Genomic DNA, 23359 nt, shown 5'->3' with positions numbered 1-23359 from the left:
TTTGCAGACTACTTTCCAGAAGGTGCAAAACAGGGGCAGATAGAGAGATAGGTATCCTCTGGATATGTAAGCACTGTCCGATGACACAGTGCTGAGAATTGATCTAAGAGTCTGGTAACAAAGAAAAGTGACGGAATTAGGGGTTTTACATTGCGAATGGTCGTGGTAAAAGAGAGGAGCCTTAGTCTACACTCCCTGAGATGTGTGTCCTTGGTCATTCAGACAACCAGAGTCTGAGTCCAGATATCCAGGAAAGTGTTTACAACTGAATATACTTCCTATGCAATCCATTTTATTTGTTTTGCACGAGTGATTGCATTCCATTGCGTTCAAAGCAGGAACATGCTTTTAGTTTAGTGGGCCAGTTCAGACACATGCCAGAGGAGGGCACTATTGTGTGGGTAGAGCTGGCCTGCAAACGCTCCCAGAAGCCCCTGGAGAGATGTACTGTATGGACAAGGTGATATTGGCTGATTATTAAAGCCAGAGGTTAAACCAGCTGCAGGTTAAAAGTGGGCTGAGGAAGGGGTTAAACCAGCAGCTAATTTCCTCAGTATGAATACCACCTGCAATCATTAATGGCTAATTAAGTATACACCTTTGTATCCTTAATTAATCACGTGTTAGTTTCAAGAGAGTTTTTTGTTTTTTGTTTGGAGCTGACACTGCAAGAAGGAAATTGTCTTCTTTGTCCTGACTTAACCTACTTTTGATGTTGCTTTTATTTTGAGACCTGATGTTGCCTGTAAAAAAGTGGCCTGAGGAAGTTTTTTTTTTTTGCGCCTACAAACAAACCCAGGTGGTTTCCTGCAAGGCAGAGCTGTGTGTTCTGCCAAACTGCAAATGGAAACTTTTGTTTTGCTTTCCTAGGAAAACAAAGACGAAAAGTATTTTATTTTGGAGAAAACCCCTTGTCTGTTCACTGCGTACTTGCTTGCTCCCAGTTTATAAACACCATTTACTGTTATGTTTGAAAACTACTATTTATTTGGATGTTTTTTAACTTATTTTATGAAAAAGCCAAAACAAACAGCTGAGAAAAAGTCTTCTCAATACAAATTAAGCAGAACGTCCACAGTTATCTTTTTGTTTTATATGATGGATAATTGAACTAGTAAAATGTTCATATTCCTATTTATATATTAACCTAAAACATTTATGTATGCAGAATATAACAGCAAAGGTGTGAAGCATTCGGTTTTAGGTATATCAAATGTGGTAATGTGTTTATGTAATATGTACATTAATGGATACAGTAAATACCACTATATTTAATTTTGTCTTCTCAGACCAAGAAAACTCTTTAAGGTTCAATAATATTGATAATAAAAATGAATCAGAGCTAAATGTGTTGTTATACACTTAAGTTATATTGTCTTTAACAAAGATAATACCCAGTGCTTGGGTATCATAAAGTGAAAAGCTATAATTCCCATGTTACATCACCCACTTACAAAGTCTTTGTGCCCCACAAACGAAAGCATCAAACCCTTGTTCTATTACACCTATCAATTATAGCTTCCGCAAGAAAATGTTAAACTTTCCACAGGTTGTTGTAGTTCAAAGCATTCCTCAGTACAGAGTGCTGCACCTTAAGTCTGCTTTCTACTGAGCTTAAACCAGTGCTCTGTATCTGTAAATGAGACATGTAAATGTGAAAGATTGCTGGTTTTAGCCAATGTAATTTTTTATATTCTTTGTTGGACATTTATCAATATTAAAACAGAGAGCTGCATCAGTGTGGGAGCTGCAGAGGAACTAAGAGGTTAATTCCATGCTTAAAAGTAAAAAGAACTATAATTTTCAGCAAGGAATTAATCTGTATTATTTTGTATTTAACAATGATTCCATTTTGAAAAGCAACCAGACAATCACATCACGTTCCAGTGTCTGTTCAATCCACACTTTTACTCTGCACTTCATCTGTATTCTAATTTTCCTCTTTCTTGTGTAAACAGATGCCTGTGTGTTGCGAGATAAGAACATCACCTCCATAAAAAACACAACCTTTTGTATGTCTGCGAATGCCATCGGTAATCTGACCAAATTAACCAATTTAACATCTGAAAACAAAACATTTGTCAGCCCTAGTGAAGAATACTTCAAGTAAGTAGATATTAATTGTTGGGATAACTCAGTTTTTCACATTGCTGGAAAAAGAATTGATTATGAATTAAGATTGTCTCAATTATTACTACCAACTTTTTTACTACAATTATTTTTTTAAATTAATTCACTTCTACCTCTCTTTGTCATGTTTTATATCCATGCACATTATATTGCTGCTTGACAAATTTCAATGTGATTAATTTAACTACTATTTCAGCTTTTTTTTGAAAAATGTGCATTTTATTTGAAAGTATTTGTTTTTTATATCTCCAAAGTGCAGAAACATAAAGGCTGTTTTTTTGCAGGTACAATGTATTGCACATTTCAAAAGGAATTGAATATCCAGGGGACATTCGGTGGCCTTTAGCCCTGTGTTTGTTTCTGGCTTGGGTCATTGTCTATGCATCTTTGGCAAAAGGAATTAAGTCATCAGGGAAAGTAAGCTGGTCTTTTTTTCACTTTTATCTGTGAGACAGAATTGAGAGAAATAAGAAGTCCCAGTGTGTCAGTGGTTCATACTGTTGTGTATATGTTCTTTATATATTGAGGTACACTTGAAAAGTCATCTTGATAATGCATTGTGTTCTGAAAAGTCCCAGTTAATCAGTTAATCAGTGCTTTAAAATCATCATATCCTGTGCTATATATTAACTAGAGCCTAAATGCAATGAATATGTTTATTATTGATGTAAAAAAATCTAATTTGCAATCAGGACCTGGTCAAGAGGCTTACAGCATAGGTACACAGAAATCAAAGCAGTGCAACAAAGAAAATAACTTTCTATAAAACACACATTAGACAAAATGGCAGTGTTAACATTTGCAAGTGTCAAGCAGAATATATTTAATCATACAATCAAAAATCTCCCCAGGTACAGACTCATTAGCAGAAGCAAATTAACAAGACTTGAACCCATTTCTGACAGTTGTACTTGAGAGGCTCACTTGATAAAAACACATCTTATATTGTTGTATCATAAAGAGAACTACAATAAGTTAGAGATACAAAGGTGTTTTCCCAATTGAAAAATCTGTAAAGAAGAATTATCTTATGTTTTTCTTCCCAAATGGTTTTAAAGCACTTTACACATAAGATGGACCCTCTTCATCCTCTCCTGCATTGCAGTCCTTACCCTGTCAGCAAGCAGCAGACCTTAAGCATCAGCTAAAGCACTATGCAATAGATCACCTGGAGAAGTGAAAACTTGCTCCACCAGTTGAATTAAAGGAGAACTTTGGACAGAACAGTGCTAACCCAGTGGACATTAGCCAAGACACTGGGCTAACACCATGCCATGCCAGGTTAGGTTAATTGTCCAGTGAAGCACTTGTCTCATATGCAGAGAGGGTCAATCAAAGATCACAATGGTGAGTGGCACCAGTGATGCATTTTATGGCATATACAGATGGTATATACAGTATAAGACATCAAGCCCACAAGGGAGAGTATGGATGTATACTTAGAGGAAAGTACTAGACAGGCATCTCAACCTTGGTTTCTGCAGAGCCTGGTGTCTTTGGTGAGATCATTACTATGAAATCTATTAAATGTATATCACTACTGGAATGACTCAGTAGTTGAGAGTTAGTTAAGGGTGTTCTTTAAACTGCATTAGATGGTCTTGCGGTTTTTCATATCGCCACTAGAGGGACCACACGTCACATTTTGTGATATAATTGGAAAACGCTGCCATCTATTGGTTTGAAATGTAATAGTAGACTTAATTTCACGCCCTCGTGTGATTTGTTAATAAACACTTAGTTGTAATGAATTATATGTCATTTTGTTCCAGGTTGTGTATTTTACAGCTACATTCCCTTACGTGGTGCTGGTTATTCTTCTTATCAGAGGAGTCACTCTCCCAGGAGCGGGGTCTGGCATCCTTTACTTTATAACACCCAAATGGGAGAAGCTCAATGATGCTAAGGTAGATGAAAACCACTTATGCCTGCTTTGTTGTAACCCTGTACTTTGATTGAAATATTGGATAATGCCAAACAAAACGTTCATGTTATTGGAAGAATAGTGGAAAAACAATAGGATTTGTCGATTAGGTCTGGCAACAAAATTCTCCACCTGAAGTGTTATTTGTAAAAACATCCAACACCTGCAGTCTACAAACTTAGAGTGAAAAGCCTTTAAGGGTTAAACTTATGAAATTCTTAATGGCGTCTTCATAAATCTTCAATCATTCCATTATTCCATTTAATCTTTCCATATTCTCCCTCATACCCAGGTTGTGTCCCTGATGGCTTCAGACTGAAATTGTCTTCCACATAGATAGAAGAACTTACTGTCTTCTGCAGTTGTTAAAGGCTTTATTATAGTATTTTCCAGAGTTTCTGTGTGTTTTACCAATGGTTGTAAAATGTTGGAGCAAATAATTAATAATCCCTGTTGAACGACATTTCCACACACTAACATCAAACGTAACACTGCTGTAAACAAGAGCATTGCTCTCCCTATATTGCAGCTACTTGTGGTTTTAAGCTACAGTAGTACACTGTGTATTAATGAATGAATAAATCATAATAGTGCATTGCAAGAACAACAGGAGACTGCTGAGAAACTCCAAGGCCAAACAGTGGGGCAATGAGTTATGAGACTCTGGAGTACTGTACTCCAACAGGAAGCATTAATTAATTCACTGTTATCATCTCCCATTGCATTCACGTCCCTCCTTGTTTGTTATGTGATCTGCTAAAACTGTGTTTTGTTACTAGGTGTGGAAGGATGCTGCTACTCAAATTTTCTTCTCCCTATCTGCAGCCTGGGGTGGATTAATCACTCTCTCATCCTACAACAAATTCCACAATAACTGTTACAGGTGAGCCAGACATCTTCCCCCCATATGAAAACTTAACAGTGTTCTCCTTTGTTTTCTATAGATGCTTAAACTTTCATTTCACTGTGTATTTGACTGCTGTTTTGTGTCAACACCTAATTTGTGTACTGTGTGTATGCTTGGTTGGCGTTATTGCTGTTTATTATGTTTCTTGTCAGGCAAATAGACTGTATTAGTAAAGAACTTAATCTCTTTAGGATTTATGATTGACACTAAGCACTCGGAGGATGTAAATGACTATCTCATAAAATAAAGTGTGTATAAGAGAATTTAAGCTAATAGATAGCATATTTCTTATTTTCTTCTGTTTGTATGCATTTTCACTTTTATATTATCTTTCTAAGACATTGTTAGGAGCAAATAAGAATTGAATGGTTATTTCCTGAAGAAGGAATCGCAAAAAATAACAAATATGCCTTAAGATAGACAACAGGGAACAGATTATGAAAACTGTTTCATTACGGAGTTCTTTCAGCTCTGAGCAATGCTGTGAGATGCTGTGATGTGAAGAGAGTTATTGAAAAATAAATTTGACTTGATTTTACTGTATTTAATATTGTGGGTGTCATGGATTTCCCTATCTTGGAAATACTCTGGAAATTTGTAGATATTGAACAGTATTTTATTTCATTTTCCTTAAAGCCACAGGTCAAAGGTACTAATTGTAGCAGCTGAGAATATTTATCAGCATTTCATAAAGCATTTTGGACAAGAATGCTTATGTCATGTGTAATGAGACCTCTTAATATTTTGGATGTTGTTTTATACATGATGCTGTTTTCATGATGCTGTTTTCAGGGTAATCATATTAATTACTTGTTAATCATCATATGCCCTCCAGGGAAGATGAAAACATGCTGAGGCAGAATACATTTCCTTGCCTACTGAATGGGATAAATAATACCCACATACTGAGAGTTGTGTCAAAGATTATTGTCTTCATGGGGATAACAAATTTGGTTAAATTCTTGATAATATTTTAACTTCATTCTGTATTAATAATATGCAATGTGAAAACATGAATTATTTCAAACTGCCAGCAGTCTCAAAGACAAATGAAGTTATAGTGTTACGTACCTAAGGTAAGATTTGTGTTTTTTAATTGAAGTAAGTGCAGATGTTCTCTAGAGGGCGCTAGTGGATTAATCGACATCTCACCGGTGTCCACAGTAAAGCAGTTTATTCGCTCTTATTTATGAAAACTCATTCCATGTATTTTCTTAGAATGCATAAATTTTTGCGTTATGGTAACCTGACACTCAATAAAATGAACTTCTTTTATTATTACTACTTCTGAAATTTCTTGCAGCAGTTGATGTTGATGAAGTTTTTAGCATCATTCAGAGCTACAGGGTGATGAGGACACGTCATGAAAAGCAGGGATCATTATTATTGTAAGGCTGCAAAGTAATGATCATATTGGCTGACTTGCAAAGTAGTTCCTTTCCTTCTTCTCTTTCTTCTTCCTGTTATCCAGGGATACAATAATAGTGACGTGTACAAACAGTGCAACCAGCATCTTCGCAGGGTTTGTCATTTTCTCAGTCATTGGATTCATGGCACATGTGCTGAAAGTGCCTATTGACAGAGTTGCTGATGAAGGTAAAGAGGAAAAGATAGAATGCTGCTTTTAAACCTATTTGAGCACTAAATGGATACCTAAGCGTTAATACTTTTTTTGATGTTGTGAAGTGAAATATTAGCATTTTTCTGCAAAAGTACTACCATGGTATTTTGGAGACAGAATTAATGCTAGATGATAAACAGGATAAATAAAAAATACAGTGCATTTAAAATGCAAACAAAATGTCAATGAAGTCACTGTTTTTGTAGTTGCTTCCTTTGAAACGTATTTTGATATGGATTTTACAGTCATAGTGAAAGTAAGATACATATTCACTGCATTCATATTTAAAACAGAACTCTCAAAATCTAAAAGCAGCTTTATATTTAATTGACATTTAAAACCCACATGTGCAAGAACAGTAAAGTGCTTGTGCTCACACATCTAGCTTTTTAAGCATGTCATGTGTAGAATTTATTATTTAGTTATTGGGGATCTCATTGTGTCTTTTGGATGGATAGTATGTACTGTGTTCTCAGAGACTGTATGATGTATTTAGGTTGCCATAAATAATACATAAAGCAATCGTGGCACAGGATAATATATGTTTATGTTCTTTCAGGACCTGGTATTGCCTTTGTTGTTTATCCAGAAGCCTTGACTAGGCTTCCTGTCTCTCCATTTTGGGCCATCATTTTCTTCTTGATGTTGTTAACCCTTGGACTGGACACAATGGTAATTGATTTGAAACTCTTCATGTGAATCATAAGAATACTAAGTTAACGGAAGTTGGGTCATTCCACGCTCACCCAACTAGTATGACTGTGGCGACAAATAGCAATCTGTAATACCCTGCAAACATACATACCCTGCAGAAAATTTAACCCTGGCTTAAACAGTTAAAACAATACACTTTATTCAGGTCACTTGCTGTTGTATGATTTTTAAATTCTCCTGAATCTTTGTATCCCACATAACTTTTACCCAGGTGTTCAGAAAAATAATCTAACTTTTTTTCATTAAATAATACACAGATTTAGAAAACCTCAGCATAAACAGTTTCTTAATTAACCAGTTCTTTCACCAGTTATTTTTTAATCTGATAAAGGCAATGATTGATATAGACAATGCCTGAAAAGTTAATGGACAAGAACCTTTGATTAAAGTGATTTGCTGGCAGTTGCACGTGAAGGGGCTCCACAGTCTGTCTGTTGTTTAAAGTTTAAGTTAAATGGCACCACTAAAGGTGACTTTGTGATAAAGACGGAATTTGATTGAAACATCCAAGATGAAGCCCGAGTGTACAGTCCAATATTCTGGCCAATCAGCTAAGGGCACTCCATTGCCTTCCTGTTAACCTAGTTCAACTGTTAACCTCAGAGACCAGGAAGGGGGAGAGCAGACTGTAAAAGATGTCAGTGCTTCTTGCTGGACTGACACTGCTGATTACATTTAATCAACAACCCATCCCTGGGTGTGAAGGCTTTAATTAGCAGAATTTGCAGCATATGTAACACTTCCACCGCCAGCAGAGGTGGTCTCACGGATTATTAAATTTGGCGATTTTTGTGTGAAACCTCCCACTGGCATTTAAGTGCTCACCATGGACTCTGGCAATGAGACATTTCTCCCTGAAAGATGACAGGCTCTTCTTGCTGCAGTGAAGTAATGAAGAAAGCTGCATTATTTACGGTAATTTAGTCAGAGTAAAGCAACTCTGTAATCACACTTCTTTTAATTACAATCCTCCTTAATTGGCTGTTACCTGTCAGCTTGAATAGAATTTTGTCATTTTCTGTGTGCATGATGAGACCAAAAAATCGGGAAAACACAGTGGTTGTTTTTGGCTGTATGCAGTATACATATCTGCAAAAATGGAAGACAAAAATGAAATGATCTAACCTGATAAAAGTCCTTTGACTCTGTCTTAGATCACTCTATATTTTGTTTGCTATAGTGAAAATAGTATAACTTCAGTTTCTGTATGGTTTCTGTATTTCCTTTCATGCACATCATCTGCTATGCACTTTCATGATGGATCTCTTGAGTGTTCTGTCTGCTCTGTAATCAGCTGTCTGTAACTCTGTAACTGATTCTTTTTCATTTCAGTTTGCCACAATTGAGACAATTGTGACATCAGTGTCTGATGAGTTTCCTAAGTACCTGCGCACACACAAACCTATCTTCACTTTGGTGTGCTGTATCTGCTTTTTTGTGTTGGGGTTTCCCATGATAACAGAGGTAGGCAGTATGTTTTGGCATACAGGAATACCTGAAGGGCATGATCCCTTTGTTTAGAAATTCTGAAAGACAGATGGAAAACCAGTATGGTTGTTGGGTTGTTTTTAATTGCTTAAAATAAATCTGAACGACATGGTTTATATAGTGGAGTGTATATTACAATGCCATTGGCTCTATCATCAACATCCATGCATCATGTGTAAAAAAACACTTATCTTGTTACTGACATTGACATATTGATGACCTAAGAACTTGTTCAGACATTCCACACATTGCGTGTCAAGCAAGTATGAACAGAAATGAAGTCTTCTGGGGGGGTCAAAACTAGTGAGTCTGCCTAGTAGGGAGTATTATTAAAACTTACAGTGAAAAACTGCTTCCCAGTTCTGGAATATCTATTAATCCCTCTGATTCAGAGAATGTTTAATAATAGATGTCTACTGCGCAAAGCAGATATTCTGTACAGTATGTAGGGTACTGATTAGAAGGGGTATGCCTGTAAGGCTTTTCAAAGCAATAAAGCCATCTCATTCAAACAGGGCTATACTAAAGCTCAAAAGTAACACAATAATGAGAATGATTATTTAACACATCTGATAGCAACAGATATCTTAAATATTGTATGTAATTAAAAGTAATATAATATTGAAGTGCTCTTTTTCTCTTTTGTATGTCTTTTGTAATACAATGTTATTGTCTTTCTGTTTTCATGGACAGAGTGGTATGTACATGTTGCAGCTAGTGGATACATATGCTGCCTCATATTCGCTTGTAATCATCGCCATTTTTGAATTGGTTGGAATTTCATATATATATGGTAAGACATAAAATAGAGATGTAAAACATCCAAAGCACTTATAGCCTATATGATTACTTATGTCCATTTTTGCATTTTTGAAAGCTGAGCTTTGTTATATTGTCTCAAAATCTGGTGCCAAAAAGATGGGAGACTACTCTTTTGAGACCACTAGGTGGCTCTATTACCTTTACTGTGGATCTTCATGTCCACTTAAATTCCCTGTTGTTATTAACCGAAGGCAACTTTAATTAGGCTCCCACTGTGGAGATTCAGATAAATGGGGTCCCTGCATTTCTCAAGAAAATAATAAATACTGGGAACCAATACTGTGAACCAACAGTACTGTTTGTTTCAGAGGGAAGGAAATCTCTGTGTAATGGTGTAGTTACAAAAATGTGAAATTATGTCATTACGTGTGCTAACACACTCATAAATGAATTATCAGTTGAGCACTGGTGTTACTGACTATTAAGTTTCCCCGAATATCATTTTAGGGTTGCAGAGATTCTGTGAAGACATTGAAATGATGATTGGTTTTCAACCAAACAAGTTCTGGAGAATTTGCTGGGCTTTTGTCACTCCAACAATTCTTACAGTATGTATCAGTGTATTTGTCTTGATTTGTTCCTTAAAATGATAAGACTTAATTTCATATTTCATTGTGAATAACTTTGCCTGCCTAATATCTGTGAAAAAAATATGAAATGTTGTATTATTTGAAAAATATGTAAAGAAAAATTACAAAATACAAATAAAAAATGTGCATTTTAGGAAATGCATAGAGACTATGTTTTCGTCTGTAACTGCACACTGTTTTGCTTATGTAGGAAATCACTATGTTAGGCATGACTAGGTTATGGTCTGTGGTTTTGACTAATACGTGCCTCAGAATAAAATATCTTCTAAGTATTGGAAAAGAAGGGAATCAGTGTAATAGTTAAATGTGGGTGATTTATTGCTGTTTAAACATTAAATGACATCCCATGCATCAGTGTTATTACAACTGACTCTGCTATCAATGACCTTGGGATTATTATAAACTACTTATAGGTACAGCGTGCTGGCAACATATTAGTTAAAGATGAGTAAGAGAGCCTGTTATCGTTTGCTTTCAGTTCATTCTGTGCTTGAGCTTCTACCAGTGGAAGGTTATGACCTATGAAGACTACACGTATCCTACCTGGTCCATGGTTATGGGGTGGCTGATGGTTGTGTGTTCTGTCATCTGGATTCCCATTATGTTTGTGATTAAAATGCATCTAGCTCCTGGCTCTTTCATTGAGGTAAGGAAATAGAATGGAATTTTCGCTGTAGTCTTTACACATGAGAAACAAATGGTTCTTCAGGCTCCACAATTAATAGAATCAATAGCCTGATCTCTCTTATTAAATTGAAGTGGAGGGTACTGGGTTAGCATTAATTTGTATATTACAGAGGTAGTCCAGTGGGCACATTTAAATACACTGATTAATCTGTAAAAATGGCCTTCAGCAAGCACAGCATGCTGTTTGTGCATGTTGAAATTTCCTAAGCCACTTGACAAGAGAGTATCAAACAGAAAAGGAAAAGCAGATTGTTCTGGCACATTCAATGAAGCGCTTGCAGCATCGTGTTTGGAATAGCAAAATATGTATGTTTTTTCTGCTGCAAAGAAACTAAACAAACATGATTTGTTTGGAAGACATTATAACTTATAAGGTATAATGAGCTACGATGAAAAGGATGGAACTTTTAGAGCGTGCAGAAAAAGCCTATGGACCTTTTTAAATCGATAAATGCATGCAATGAATATGCTCTGCTGGATCATTTCATTATCTAAAAAGCAAATACTGGGCTTTTGCTGGATATTCATCTTTATTGATGATCAATTAGCAAAGTGCAAGAGTTGCAGCAGCTAAACATGGAACTAACTGCAGTATATCAAAGTAATTGTGCTAGATGTAAAGAGGAATGTTTTCTAAATGGAACTTGGGTTTAAAAGTAGTTTTTGAAAATCACTGCAAAAAAACATATATTTTTTATGCATGCACTTTTTGCAAGTAATACAACTTGATTAAACAAATAAAAGGCTAGACTTGAAAAGATAACATATGTTTATCCCATGAGCATCTGTGTGAAACACCTGCCTCCTGCTGTATGTAAATGCAGGATACAGAGGTAGGAACCTTGGTCAAGTGGGGTTCATGGCATGTGTGTTTTGCAAAATGTTGAATTAACCATCCAATTCCATTATCAATAACAAAATAATGAATCCTCTCAATTTTTCAGAGGCTTAAGTTGGTCTGCTCCCCACAACCAGACTGGGGTCCCTTCTTGTCCAAACACCGCGGAGAACGTTACAAGAACATGATCGATCCGCTGGGAACCAACTCTCTGGGACTCAAACTACCACCAAAGGATTTTGAGCTTGGATCTCAGTTGCAATAACTGTTGTTGTCATATATATATATACACACACAGTATATGACTCGGCACTATCTGTCCTATGGTATCCCCATTACTCCTTCCTATTATAGTTCCCTTTCCGACTGCAGGATGTTACTTTCCAAAGTGTCCTGTAGTCTGGACCATGTGCCACTTTGCTTTCTAGAACTCTTCATCTCTGTGGCTTCCATAAGTAAACCAAGCTTTTGCCTAACGTGCACATCTAGTGTTGATGCATTATCTTTTCAGTGAGGTCTGAAAAACCAGACAGTGTGCTAATTTAGAGTAATCTGGCTTTAGGCATAGATCTAAGGCTAGATTTAATGCACCTCTAACATATGTTTCTTTTTCCAACTTGTAACATAACTGGTACAAACTGCAAGTTTATATGCCCTGTTATAATTCATTGACCTCTATAAAATGCTAGAAAAAGAAAACTGACATTTCTAAGTACCTGTTTATGGGCTAAACAGTATTTTAATTTTATTTTAAAAAGACCAAAAAGGAGTTAACTCTTTATGGTATTACTAGTGGAGTCCACTTGCAGTTTCATTTTTAACTTTTAATTTATTACCCCATTATCTTAACTTTCACCTCATAATTTTTCATAATTTGTTCATTTAACTTGTTATACATTCTTATACTATCACATATTTAATTAAAAATCTGTAATTTGTGCCTACTTCTATACTATGACCATATTATTTTTTCTCTGTGCTCCGTTTTCCATAATTATTTGTTTTAATATTAAGTTTTAATTACAGTAGCCCTATTCTTGAATACTTCTGCATTGTAGAGTCTAGATGTATTTTTCTCTCTTCACTAAAGGGGAAATGAACTGTGCCCCACATCTATATATAAACTTTAGAATACATATTCTCTCTTATGCTAGTTTAAGATAGATGAATTGTCATTGAGATTTTAATTCACAATATCTAATTAAAACCACTATTTCCTCCTTTACAAAAACAAAAAAAGCCACTTACCATACTGTGCTGAAAAATTGCACTTTGCAATTTTAAATATATTTGACAGCCATATATGTGTACATAAAATTATATACAATATTTACTGAGAAACCATATATGTTGTGATTTATGAAATTTGTGATATAATTTCCCCTTACAAGTTCATGTAGATATTCCCAGTAGGTTTAGAGCAATGAGTAAGAGAGGATCTGTATAACTCTAATTTGCAAATTGTCTATTTAATTGTAACTTGTATAAAATGACACTTTTTAAAAAGTGATCAGTGTTCATGTAGTGTGTGCTAGTGTTGTCATGTCCCTATGAGTATCTTATGAAACTGTAGAGATGGTGAGAATAGAAATAGTTTAGAAACAACTTTTTCTGAAACTGTTATAGTTTGAATTCCTCTAGTGGACTTCTGGGGACTGCTTTGCCATTGAATTGTCTGTCTTCATGTTACAGGGTCTCAGGTAAACTTAATTTCAGAAACTGCATTTCTAGATGTAGTATAGTGCCATCACCATTTAGGGAAATATGGAATGCTATGACTTATCTGATTTCACCTATTGCTTTCTGAGAATTTAAAAACATGCATTCATCTCATTAAAAAATGAAAAGAAAGAAATCACAACAATCAAACAAATGATGCTACCATCAAAAATAGCTCTAGCTTCTTGTGGTCTGTTTGGGGGGAAAAGTCTCTTATCTTTTGGAAGCCATCATGGTCATTTTGTTTACGAAGAATGCTTTCATTATAAGCAGGTTAATGTTCATGCCAAAAGCTGTAACAGAAATTTCAAGGCATATGTAGTTAACCAGTTATTACCACATTTCTGTGTGCTGTTGAAACTAAACCTAACTTGGATGTCCTTTACCTATATGCTTATCTTCTTAATGGAACCAGTCATCCTTTGATTTAAATGCTTTTTACTCTTGAAGCTAAAGTTGTTTAGTGGATACACAATAATGTTAGTTAAAATAACATTTCTAAACCTCACAGCTGAAGAACCTGTCAAGGAAACAGAACAAAAGCATTCCACAATAATTTAACAGCATGATGTAACAGTAGCAAAAACTGGTTTTATAAAGCATTGAATCTGAACAGATGTTCTGCTCTTTGTAAAGAAGATGGGGGGAAAAAGCAAGAAAATATATTCCCTGTTGCTTTCGTATTTGTAGTGAAGTGTGGCTTTTACAACATTTCATATAAATTCAGTGTGTTTCCTTTGGGTGTGTAGATGTGCCTTGCTCCTGCTGGGTTCATGAATAATCTGTTGTTATTTTTACATTTTTCATAAAGTATTAGTACATCTGGAAATGCACTGATTTATTTTATTGTGCATTTAATGCTCTTTTCTAGGCATATTTTAGATTGATTTTGATCACTCATTCTTTGAGGCAGGATTCCCTTTTTACCAATCATTACCATACTACCAATGCATGTTGAACACAAGACAGCTTTTTTGAAGATACCATGAGCTCTGCATTATCTGCTCTTTGGAGTAGCAGAACATCTGGATTAAGCCTGGTTCATGTTATTGGATCCAGCTCTCAGAATCTCAACACCATAAGTGCTATGGCTTCTGTCAGCTGTATACACAGACACCAGCTACTGCTGTGCAGTCATACTCAAATATAAAACATTCCAATCAGTTATGTCTCTGTATCTTGCTGTTGGGTTGATGAATCACAATTTCCTTATTTAAGCTTTTCAACCATTGCAGTAGATATAACTTGGTAAATTTCTTATGTTCTTTGACAAACATGCACAAGTAAATCAATACAAGTAAATAATACAATAAAACTATTTAATCTTAGTATAAAAACAGCCCAGGATATTCTCTTTTTGTTGTTTGCACCCCTTTTTTCAAAGGTTTAAAAGGTTAAAAAAGGCCTATTTTTTACCAGTGCTAATCAACATCCAAGTATTTTAATCTATTCCATTACAGAACGTTAAGTATTTAAATTGACACACAGCCAATAAAATAATTCCACACCAGTTTTGACAGTTAATGGAATAGGTTTGATAGGCCTGACTTATGCAGCTGCATGGAAGTTAATTGAAAATAAAGACCTTTTTAGTTTGCTTTAATTATTCTTGTAATTCACAGAAGCCTACTTCATGATGAAAAAAAAACATGTCAGGCTATTTTTTTTCTTTTTTTTTCATCTAGAAAGGAATAAAAATAATGGTATTGTTTTCTAAGGGAGGATAGTCACAGATAGGGTGATAAATTCTGAACTACCGAAAGTGTTTCTCTCATAATAAAATCCCAGTGGGGTGTAGATCACAGACTGCAGTCCCTGCTCTGAATTATTTCCTGTTCCTTTTCTGTTTTCTAAACATTTTTAATTCTTTGCCATATTTTGTATTTCAGCAGGTACATTTACCCCCTCCATCAGCCATTAGTTCCTCTTGCATGTCTTCCCTATTTCCTTGCTGGGACAGAGTTTGCTGTCACTTCTCTGGAGTTTTGGCATGCGGAGAAGGTTAACTTTTAACCTGATATTTCTGTTTACTGTACAGTATGTCATTTTACATATGCCTACAAGTCAACTTTAGGCAGTAGATAACCAAAGAAGGAGAGCTTTATGAAGGGTTAACAAGGAAACAAATATTTGAAAGACTGAGAAACTGCCAGTCATATCTCATTTGTGTGCATTAATCTTTGCCATCATGTTACAAGACATTTTCAGGTAGCCATTGGCCTTATAGATGTCTTCTGATTTTAGAATATTGTATGTAATTGAATAATAGATACAGAGTAGCCTATAGTCTGCCATATATATTGAATCTCTTATCTAGTGTATGTTGTGTCTTTTTGGCACTTTATTGTGGACCTATCGCTGTATAGGTTTAATTCCTAATTACTTGCGTAATGTCATATTTATGTGCGTTCTATGTGAGGTACTGCTGCCTATGGATATAGATATGTACCTCATTCAGGTCATGAAATATGTTCATTTGCCATACAGAGTATAAATATATAAATATTAAGTTTTGAATCATATATTACATGAGAAATGCATTATTTATTTTGAAATGTCATTAATTCTTGAGGCCCTACCTCAGATTTTTGTATTTATGTATACAAATGCAATTTATGTATTATATCTTTGCCAATATTATGATGTGAAAAAATTAGAGTTTATCCTATAATGTATAACTTCTAAAACCATTAAATAAATGTCAATGTTTTAAACGTCGATGCTGCGTTGTTGCTTTTTTCCCCAGACAACACACCATTCGGGGGAGCTTTGCTGTGCAAGGGTAATCATGATAACTGATGACCACAAGAGCACATCTCCCTGGAGCAATTTGATTGTATTCCTTCGCTTATAAAGACCCTAAATTCCTCAGAGAGGATGGGGATAGTGTGGAAGGGGGCGAGTGAACACTTACCCGTGTTGATCTGACCTTTAAGTACCTAGGAAAGGTTGCAGAATAGAGGAGGCTATTTGGCCCAGCAAACTCCCCCCAAAAAGTTTGGGGGAACACGAAATATTAAACTTGCATACAAAGCTTATTCACTGATTGCGTTTGCTTTCGTAAATCTGAAGTGAAATCAAACACCTGCAAAACCCGATCAAATTGTCTAACGCGACAATCATTTTTAATTATTATTGCGATTTTTGCTCTCACACCTTTTGCAGGGAATCTTCCCTTTTTATCACCCTTCGCTACATCTGATCACCGAACTGGGGCTTTCTATTTTATCTGCAGGGGAAGGCTGGGCCATGAAAAAACACAAAGTTAAAAATCGAACGGCAGCCGTTGGCTCCGTAATGAAGAAAGCAAAAGGAGCTGCAATATTCATCTACAGCTGCAGCTCCCGAATCCCCCAGCACAAGCCTTTATGAGGTTTATAGGTCAATTACGACTCAGTAACTAGGATGCTGACGGGTCCCCTGTTTCGCTAAGTTGGACTATTCCAGTCAGCTACATCCAACACCGGTGGAGCTAACACAGTTTTCAAGACGTACACGGAGCAGGTCAAGTTTGGATTTCTGTGGAAACCTGCATCTTTTGGGTATCTTAAAGGAACTGTACATAGTTATACGCAGTGCATACAAATGGATGTTTTCGTGGCGATTTTACCCGTTCTGCTTGCTGTAAAACCAGGTAGGTAATTTGGAAGAACAAAAAAACAATACAGAAGATGTTACTAGGCGGTTTAGAATATTGAAGGCGTGATGTCTAACGGGGATTTGTTCTGAGAAGGAGGAATTTCTTGTTTGCATAGATTTTTTTTTCTTTCGTGTGTGCTATAACCCTGTATCCTTTTTGCGTCTCCCTACTGAAGCTGTGGCGTTTGCCACGCTTCTAGGTCATACATGATTATTTGTTTGTATCTTTAACAAAACTTCAACAGTGTTGCTAGGTCTGAAAAAAAAGAAACAACCGCAACAATTTAACGAATTAGTGGATATTTCTTCTGCCTCAGCTAGGCGTATATATTAAATTGTCTGTATTAAAACCTCATGGGGAAAGTAAGGTACCTATTGCGTCTTGAAAACACTTCGTGTTTGGGGAGCACTTATTGGGCTAGATTTTGTGTTTTAACATATAAAGGGACGTTACGTTATATTCAACATAAACTGAATTTGAAGAGCGAATTATGTTAATTTTAACGAAACATGAACTGCTAAACATAAGTTGTAATGACGGGAAATTTTAGAAATGTGATTATTTCCTCTGAGCAAAAGTTCGTGCGCAATGAAAGACGCATACATACATACATTATTTATAGGGAAATGTAATTATTAGCGATTTTTCGATATAGAAATCTTAGATAAATTGTTCGTAGATGCAAACCCCACTGCAGACCTAAAGCACTCATTGTAACATTTCTGTTCCCTATTGACTTTTTTAACAAGTGCGCAAGGGAATTATTTCGCACAACGCAAGCTTTGTAGAACCATAGGACGAATAAATAAATCCCTTTCTAGATACAGGGTATTACCATTTTAGATTTTTTAACACATAATTTATCCATGTGAGATATATGAATGTAGTGTAAAACAGAGAGCAACCACCGTTAATGAAAACCGTTCCTTCCTCCACGGTGTGCTTCCTGTATTGGCTATTTCTGATTAAACACCGCACGTTTCTTCAGTTCTAGGGTTTGGAGTCGACCCTGATATGCAAATTGATATCATCAGTGAGCTGGATTTCGCAAATGCAACTTTTGGAATAACTCAAGTCCCGGGACTGCACAACAACAGCAAAGCGTTCCTATTTAAAGGTAATGGTAGCCTATGTATTTTTATGCATAGAGCACAATACAATAAAATGAAGAAAACGGCTCGTCTTTTATGAGGGGTGGTGATATTTTGTAAATGAGAAAATAAAATACGCCCTCCAGGGGACCAAAGATCGACTTTCCGTTAAAGTTCCAGTATTGTGTAAATCACAGCGAAAATCTGAATTTTGCAGCTCTTGGGAACAGACATTGTACGCAACAAACTGCTTTATTTTCAAACCTTCTTATTATTGAGTAATCAAAGGGTCACATTGGATCAGCTGCGCACAAAAGCAGTGCACTGCACGACAGTATCAGCGTTGATTGTCCCTTTCTCTCATGTGCTTTAAGCTGATGGAATCCTAAAAATTCAGAGCAATAGTGGCAGTGTGATGCCACATAAACTTGAACAGCACCCAGAGAATTTCTTGTTAATGTTTTTTTTTCGTACCGCTGATAGTTGTATTTAATCCAGATTTAGTGTAGGACAGAAATTAATTACGGAATTATTGGGAGTATGATTTATGGCGTTAATTTACCTCATAAAACGGCTTTAAACACCGTAATTAAGATATAATTTCTAGCGAACTACCTGAGAGAGTGAGGTTTGCTTCTGCACATTAATCCTGCCATAGAAAAGAAAGTTAGGTTACAGACTAGACAGAAAACTAAGATGGCAAGTTTGTAAATTGTTTTTTAACTCTTTGCAGATACTTCGGAGTATTTTGTTTTTAGCTACGATAGATTTGGTATTTCTCCTTACTGTGATTTAAGATTCATGGAAGGAATATACCAGGCATGCTGTGGGTTATATTTGAGATTAAGGATCCTGTTAGTTCTGCTTTGCTTTGCCCAGCGGTAAGCAGGGGCAGCCAATCTGCCTTCTGAAGGTGGTCTTATTTTTGGTGTTCAACCAAGAAAAGTCCCAGGAGTACTGTCTGATAATTACTTCACATTTAATGTGTCCCTTACAGCTGCTGCTTTCTCATTTTCTGCTTCATGTATACTTAAAATGTATGACTGATATGGTAACATCATGAATATTTCATGTAAAATTAGTGCTCATACTCAAGGACTTGTGGGTGGATATTTTTATCCATATATCAGATCAAAAGTGAGAAATATTTGTACTTGTACTGGGGTAATGATGTCTTCAGATTGCTGTGAATTGAAGCCTTGTAATTGGTAGCATTTGCTTTGTATTCTAAGTGAATTAATTATGAAAGATATTTGTCAGAGGAAGAAAATAGCACACAGACGTTTTTTACCCAATAAAAAAATTGAATTCAGGATTTGGATAAATTATTCATTGCAGACATTATTTATGACTTTTTAAATATGTATAGTTTGCTGCTTATTAATAGACGATTACAAGATAGTATGACTGCTGTGTATAGCAAATTAAACAAAACTAGTGATTTAATGTATTGAGAAACCTTTCACTGGGAAGTTATGATGTAGATGAGAGTTTTCAGATCTGTGTTCTTAAGTTGAGGTGCATGACTGCTCAGCAATACTCAGTATTTTCTGTACAGAGCTCAGTTGTCTTCCAATCACATTCAAATTCACATCAGTCATTACACTTTTTTTTCACTCCTTGAATTGATTTTTCACTCTGGTTTATCTGACAACATACTTTGCTGACAGGTGATTCTGTGCTTCATGAATTAAGTTTGCAGCTTAATGTATTTTTTTCTTGCAACTGAAGGTACAGACCATATAAGCATTCCGAGTCTACAAACATTTGTGGGAATAATGGAATTTCCTGAAGTATGGTCATTTTTGAGATTGCAGTGCACTGCTGCACGTCCTTCCTCTATGTGATGGCAAGAGGGGAAAATACAGCAAAATCAATCTTGTCTGACCTTTTGTTATTCTTTGTTCACATTATGCATACCTAAGCACCAGCAGCAAGATGTTGCTTGAAAACTAACAGCATCACAAAGTTACTGGGAGACATATAGAAATATGCTTTTATCCAACATGCTTAAAACTTTCCTTACTGTTAACCATTCCACTGTCCTTCCATTATCGGGAAGAGCCTTAATCCTGGTTATGATAGGAGCAACCCAGAGCCTATCCGGGATGCGTAAAGAGCAAGGTGGGATTGCACACCAATACATCACAGGGTCACATGCACATACGCAAGGCAATTTAGAAATGCCATTTACCTAGTCAGCATGTTTTTGGGAGGTGTGAGGAATTGCAAGTTATTGATTATTTAAATTATATTAAGGAAACTCCTGAAGTTGAGCATTGAAGGGTATTCATATACAGTATTTCTCATAGATTATTTCTAAATAAATCAAATGAACAAACCCTTCTCTTGATAAATTGATGATTTGTCCAACTTTGTAAGTAATATTAAGTGTTGGAGTCTCCTGCCCTAAAGGGTTCAGATTGGAATCGGGGCTGTGCCATTATTGGACTGTGGCAGGGATTCCTGGAGCAGTGCATCGTGAACTGAGTGCCACCAGGGTGGGGCAAGCTGTTGTCATGCGGGTTATTCTAGGCTCGCTTCACAACAGAGAGTTCTCCTGTGGCCTCCTGTGGCCACCTGTGAGTAGGCTGTGCAGTCTCTGAAAGATGCATCGGCCCTTTAAGTTTGAAAAGAGGTAGGTGACTTGGCAGTTCACGCTACGGAGGATGTGCTTTGTCTTTTCATTTGGCAAAAAAACGATGACAATGCAATCTGCACAGACCGGTGCAGACAGGTGCCTGAGACGGGACTCAAACCCCATACCCTGGAGCTGTGAGACAGCAATACTGAGTATCATGCCATTGTAGTACCCAGTTACAGAATCTATATGTTTCTAAATCCTGCTCTGGTTCCTCTATAGATCTGTTTATTGTGTGCAGTGTAGCTGCAGACCACATATTGTCTTGCAAGAGATACAAAAATGACCAGTTTTAATAGTGTATAGATACACTTGGGGGCATGAATATGTTTCAATTCGTTTTTTTCCCTTTCACTTTAGGAAAGAGAAGAATCTGTTAAATTAGCTTAGAAAAGATGCTTCCTGGACACGGGTGACTGGAATTGCTTTCTTTTTCTTTGACAAGTTGTCAGCCACTTGTTAGTTTTATTCAGATCTGTGCATAATTCTTGAGCCCTCCCCCAATCCTTTTGAAGGAACGACAGCAAAGTGTCGTGATTTGAGTGTAGGTGTTGTCAAGTCAGCCATTCGCCTTGAAAAGAAATTTAAAAAGTAAAAAGATTTGATTAAATAATCTTGTAAAATTTAAAATGTTCCTGATCTGCTAATAATACAATTTTGCATGTTAATATATTTAAATGGTAAGGTTTAATGTTCTATGTTTAGCATAAAATATTGCAATCACAAAACAAAATAATTCATAATTAGAATGCATGCAATAAACCTCTCTAGCTTAATGTGTATTATTTAATAAATATTAAAAAAATAGATATTTGTTGTAACTAACAGCTTAGTGAAGAAGATGCAGCTTGTTTTTTTTTCTCATTTGGACAATATTTACCACCAGTTCCCTGAAGAAATGCTGTGTACTGGGAGCAATAACATGAGTTATAAATAGCACTTGTGAGTGATTAATAAACAGCATAAGTGTATACTGGTACAAAATGGATGATGTTGTGATGTGCAGGAAAATGGTAAAATCTCAGGTACACTTAATAGGAAGGAAACACATTAAAATTCTCATTTGCACAGTCCCTCTGGTACCCATAGGTCTTTCACAAACCTTGTGGGATCCTGTCTGAAGCTCACAACTCTTACACTGTATTGGAGAACATTTCTCCTCCAGTCTTTCACTGCTCTGTACCGACCTAAAATCTCATTAAGCAGAAACATGGCTATTTTGATGGCTTGTTTTGGGGAAAAAAAAACAAATTAAGGTGAGAATAATTTAAGGCTGCTGTATAGCTTGGCTCTGAGATTATTTTCTGAAAGTTTGACCGTTTTTGGAATTCACACGGTGAAGGAGGTTGGCTAACCTCCAGGGGAAATATAAACCCAAAAGGGATAATTTCACTGCTGATAGTGCACCCTGAAAGATTGCTAGAGGCAAATTGATGCAAATAATGCTTCAGTTAAGATTATAATTCCTACTTTCCAGGTCTTCTCTTATTGATTTTCTCATTGTCCTTGTTTTAAAGATACTGTTCAGAATTTCTTTTTACTTTTGGGCTTTGGATTTTAGTGCTTTTGATTAGTTTTGCAGACAGTGAAGCTTAGCCAATACTGGAGACCCCCTCTATGACCCTCATTATTAGCCCTTGTGCTAAGAAAAACCTTATAATAGAGTGTTATGGGATGTATATTTAAGGTGATGCATATTTGTTTCCTGTTATTAAAAAGGCCATTCAACTGCTAGTACAGTATTAATTTAGAGCTTTTACCTAGAGTGTGGGAGTCACATATGCACATTTGTTTTTCGATTTATGTGAGGACTTCCCATTGACTCCTATTCTATTTTGATTTACAGTACTATTCTTGACATGGGGTGAAAGAACATAAGAAAGGGTCCAAATGCAAGGAAACCATTTGTCCCCCTAGCCCATTTGAGGCAGCTAATTGACGATCTTATCCTTTATTTATTAAAAAATCAGTTGCAGCATCCTGGCTTGGCAGCTTGTTCCAGACAATTCTCTCCGTAATACAAGTACCAACTTTGTAATAAAAAATGATTTACATTGCATGGACATCCTCTTCATGAATAATTCGTGCATGATTTACTATCTTTGTGGGTATATATTTTTTTTAAATTGTGTCCTTATATTAATAGGCAAACCTGCGTGCACAGCCATACTAAATCAGGATGGGACAATCCTAAATACTTAAACCAGGATTTGTCTCGTGGATAATTTGTGATGTCGGAGAAATCATCTTAAATGCTGTTGTTTTACTTTGCTGTTTTCAGTAACTGTTTCATGAAGTATCGTGCTATAGTGTTACTGCTCTAGCCAAAAGCACAGTGCTGTGGGGACACATGTGGCACAAATTTTCAAGTGAAAGCCCATGCCAAATACAGGAACTGACAGCTCAGGAGGGAGTGTGAGGAGGCTATTAGCATCCAAGGCACGCTGGCTGTCACTGAACCCTCTGCAATGGAGGCTATCAAACTTTTCATATTTTATTCATGAGTTGTGGGCTGTTCCAGCAGAGGATGTGAAGCTGCGCTCTCTC

General features: G+C 36.1%; 2 protein-coding genes across 5 annotated transcripts in view; both read left to right on the top strand.

The window, feature by feature from the left end:
• The window catches only part of slc6a5 (solute carrier family 6 member 5), a 29014-nt gene extending 14407 nt beyond the window's left edge, over positions 1 to 14607 (top strand). For all 3 annotated transcript variants that reach the window (XM_015338276.2, XM_015338275.2, XM_006642639.3), the window contains 11 exons: positions 1959 to 2106; positions 2415 to 2547; positions 3903 to 4037; positions 4834 to 4937; positions 6433 to 6557; positions 7142 to 7254; positions 8629 to 8760; positions 9478 to 9577; positions 10054 to 10154; positions 10675 to 10842; positions 11828 to 14607. In XM_015338276.2, coding sequence (XP_015193762.1) covers positions 1959 to 2106; positions 2415 to 2547; positions 3903 to 4037; positions 4834 to 4937; positions 6433 to 6557; positions 7142 to 7254; positions 8629 to 8760; positions 9478 to 9577; positions 10054 to 10154; positions 10675 to 10842; positions 11828 to 11986 — 1418 coding nt within the window. In that variant the 3' untranslated portion in view covers positions 11987 to 14607. The remainder of the gene's footprint in view (positions 1 to 1958; positions 2107 to 2414; positions 2548 to 3902; positions 4038 to 4833; positions 4938 to 6432; positions 6558 to 7141; positions 7255 to 8628; positions 8761 to 9477; positions 9578 to 10053; positions 10155 to 10674; positions 10843 to 11827) is intronic.
• A 2235-nt stretch (positions 14608 to 16842) lies between these two features.
• LOC102686914 (protein kinase C-binding protein NELL1) overlaps positions 16843 to 23359 on the top strand; it is a 163808-nt gene continuing 157291 nt past the window's right edge. Inside the window, exons 1-2 of one of the 2 annotated variants that reach the window (XM_015338274.2) lie at positions 16843 to 17074; positions 18069 to 18197. In XM_015338274.2, coding sequence (XP_015193760.1) covers positions 17026 to 17074; positions 18069 to 18197 — 178 coding nt within the window. In that variant the 5' untranslated portion in view covers positions 16843 to 17025. The remainder of the gene's footprint in view (positions 17075 to 18068; positions 18198 to 23359) is intronic. The other variant, XM_006642640.3, reaches the window with a different exon arrangement.

This window comes from Lepisosteus oculatus, chromosome 21 (genome assembly GCF_040954835.1).
Source record: "Lepisosteus oculatus isolate fLepOcu1 chromosome 21, fLepOcu1.hap2, whole genome shotgun sequence".
NCBI lineage: Eukaryota > Metazoa > Chordata > Actinopteri > Semionotiformes > Lepisosteidae > Lepisosteus > Lepisosteus oculatus.
Note: the sequence above shows the minus strand (reverse complement) of the source record. Positions and strands in the feature narration are given on the sequence as shown.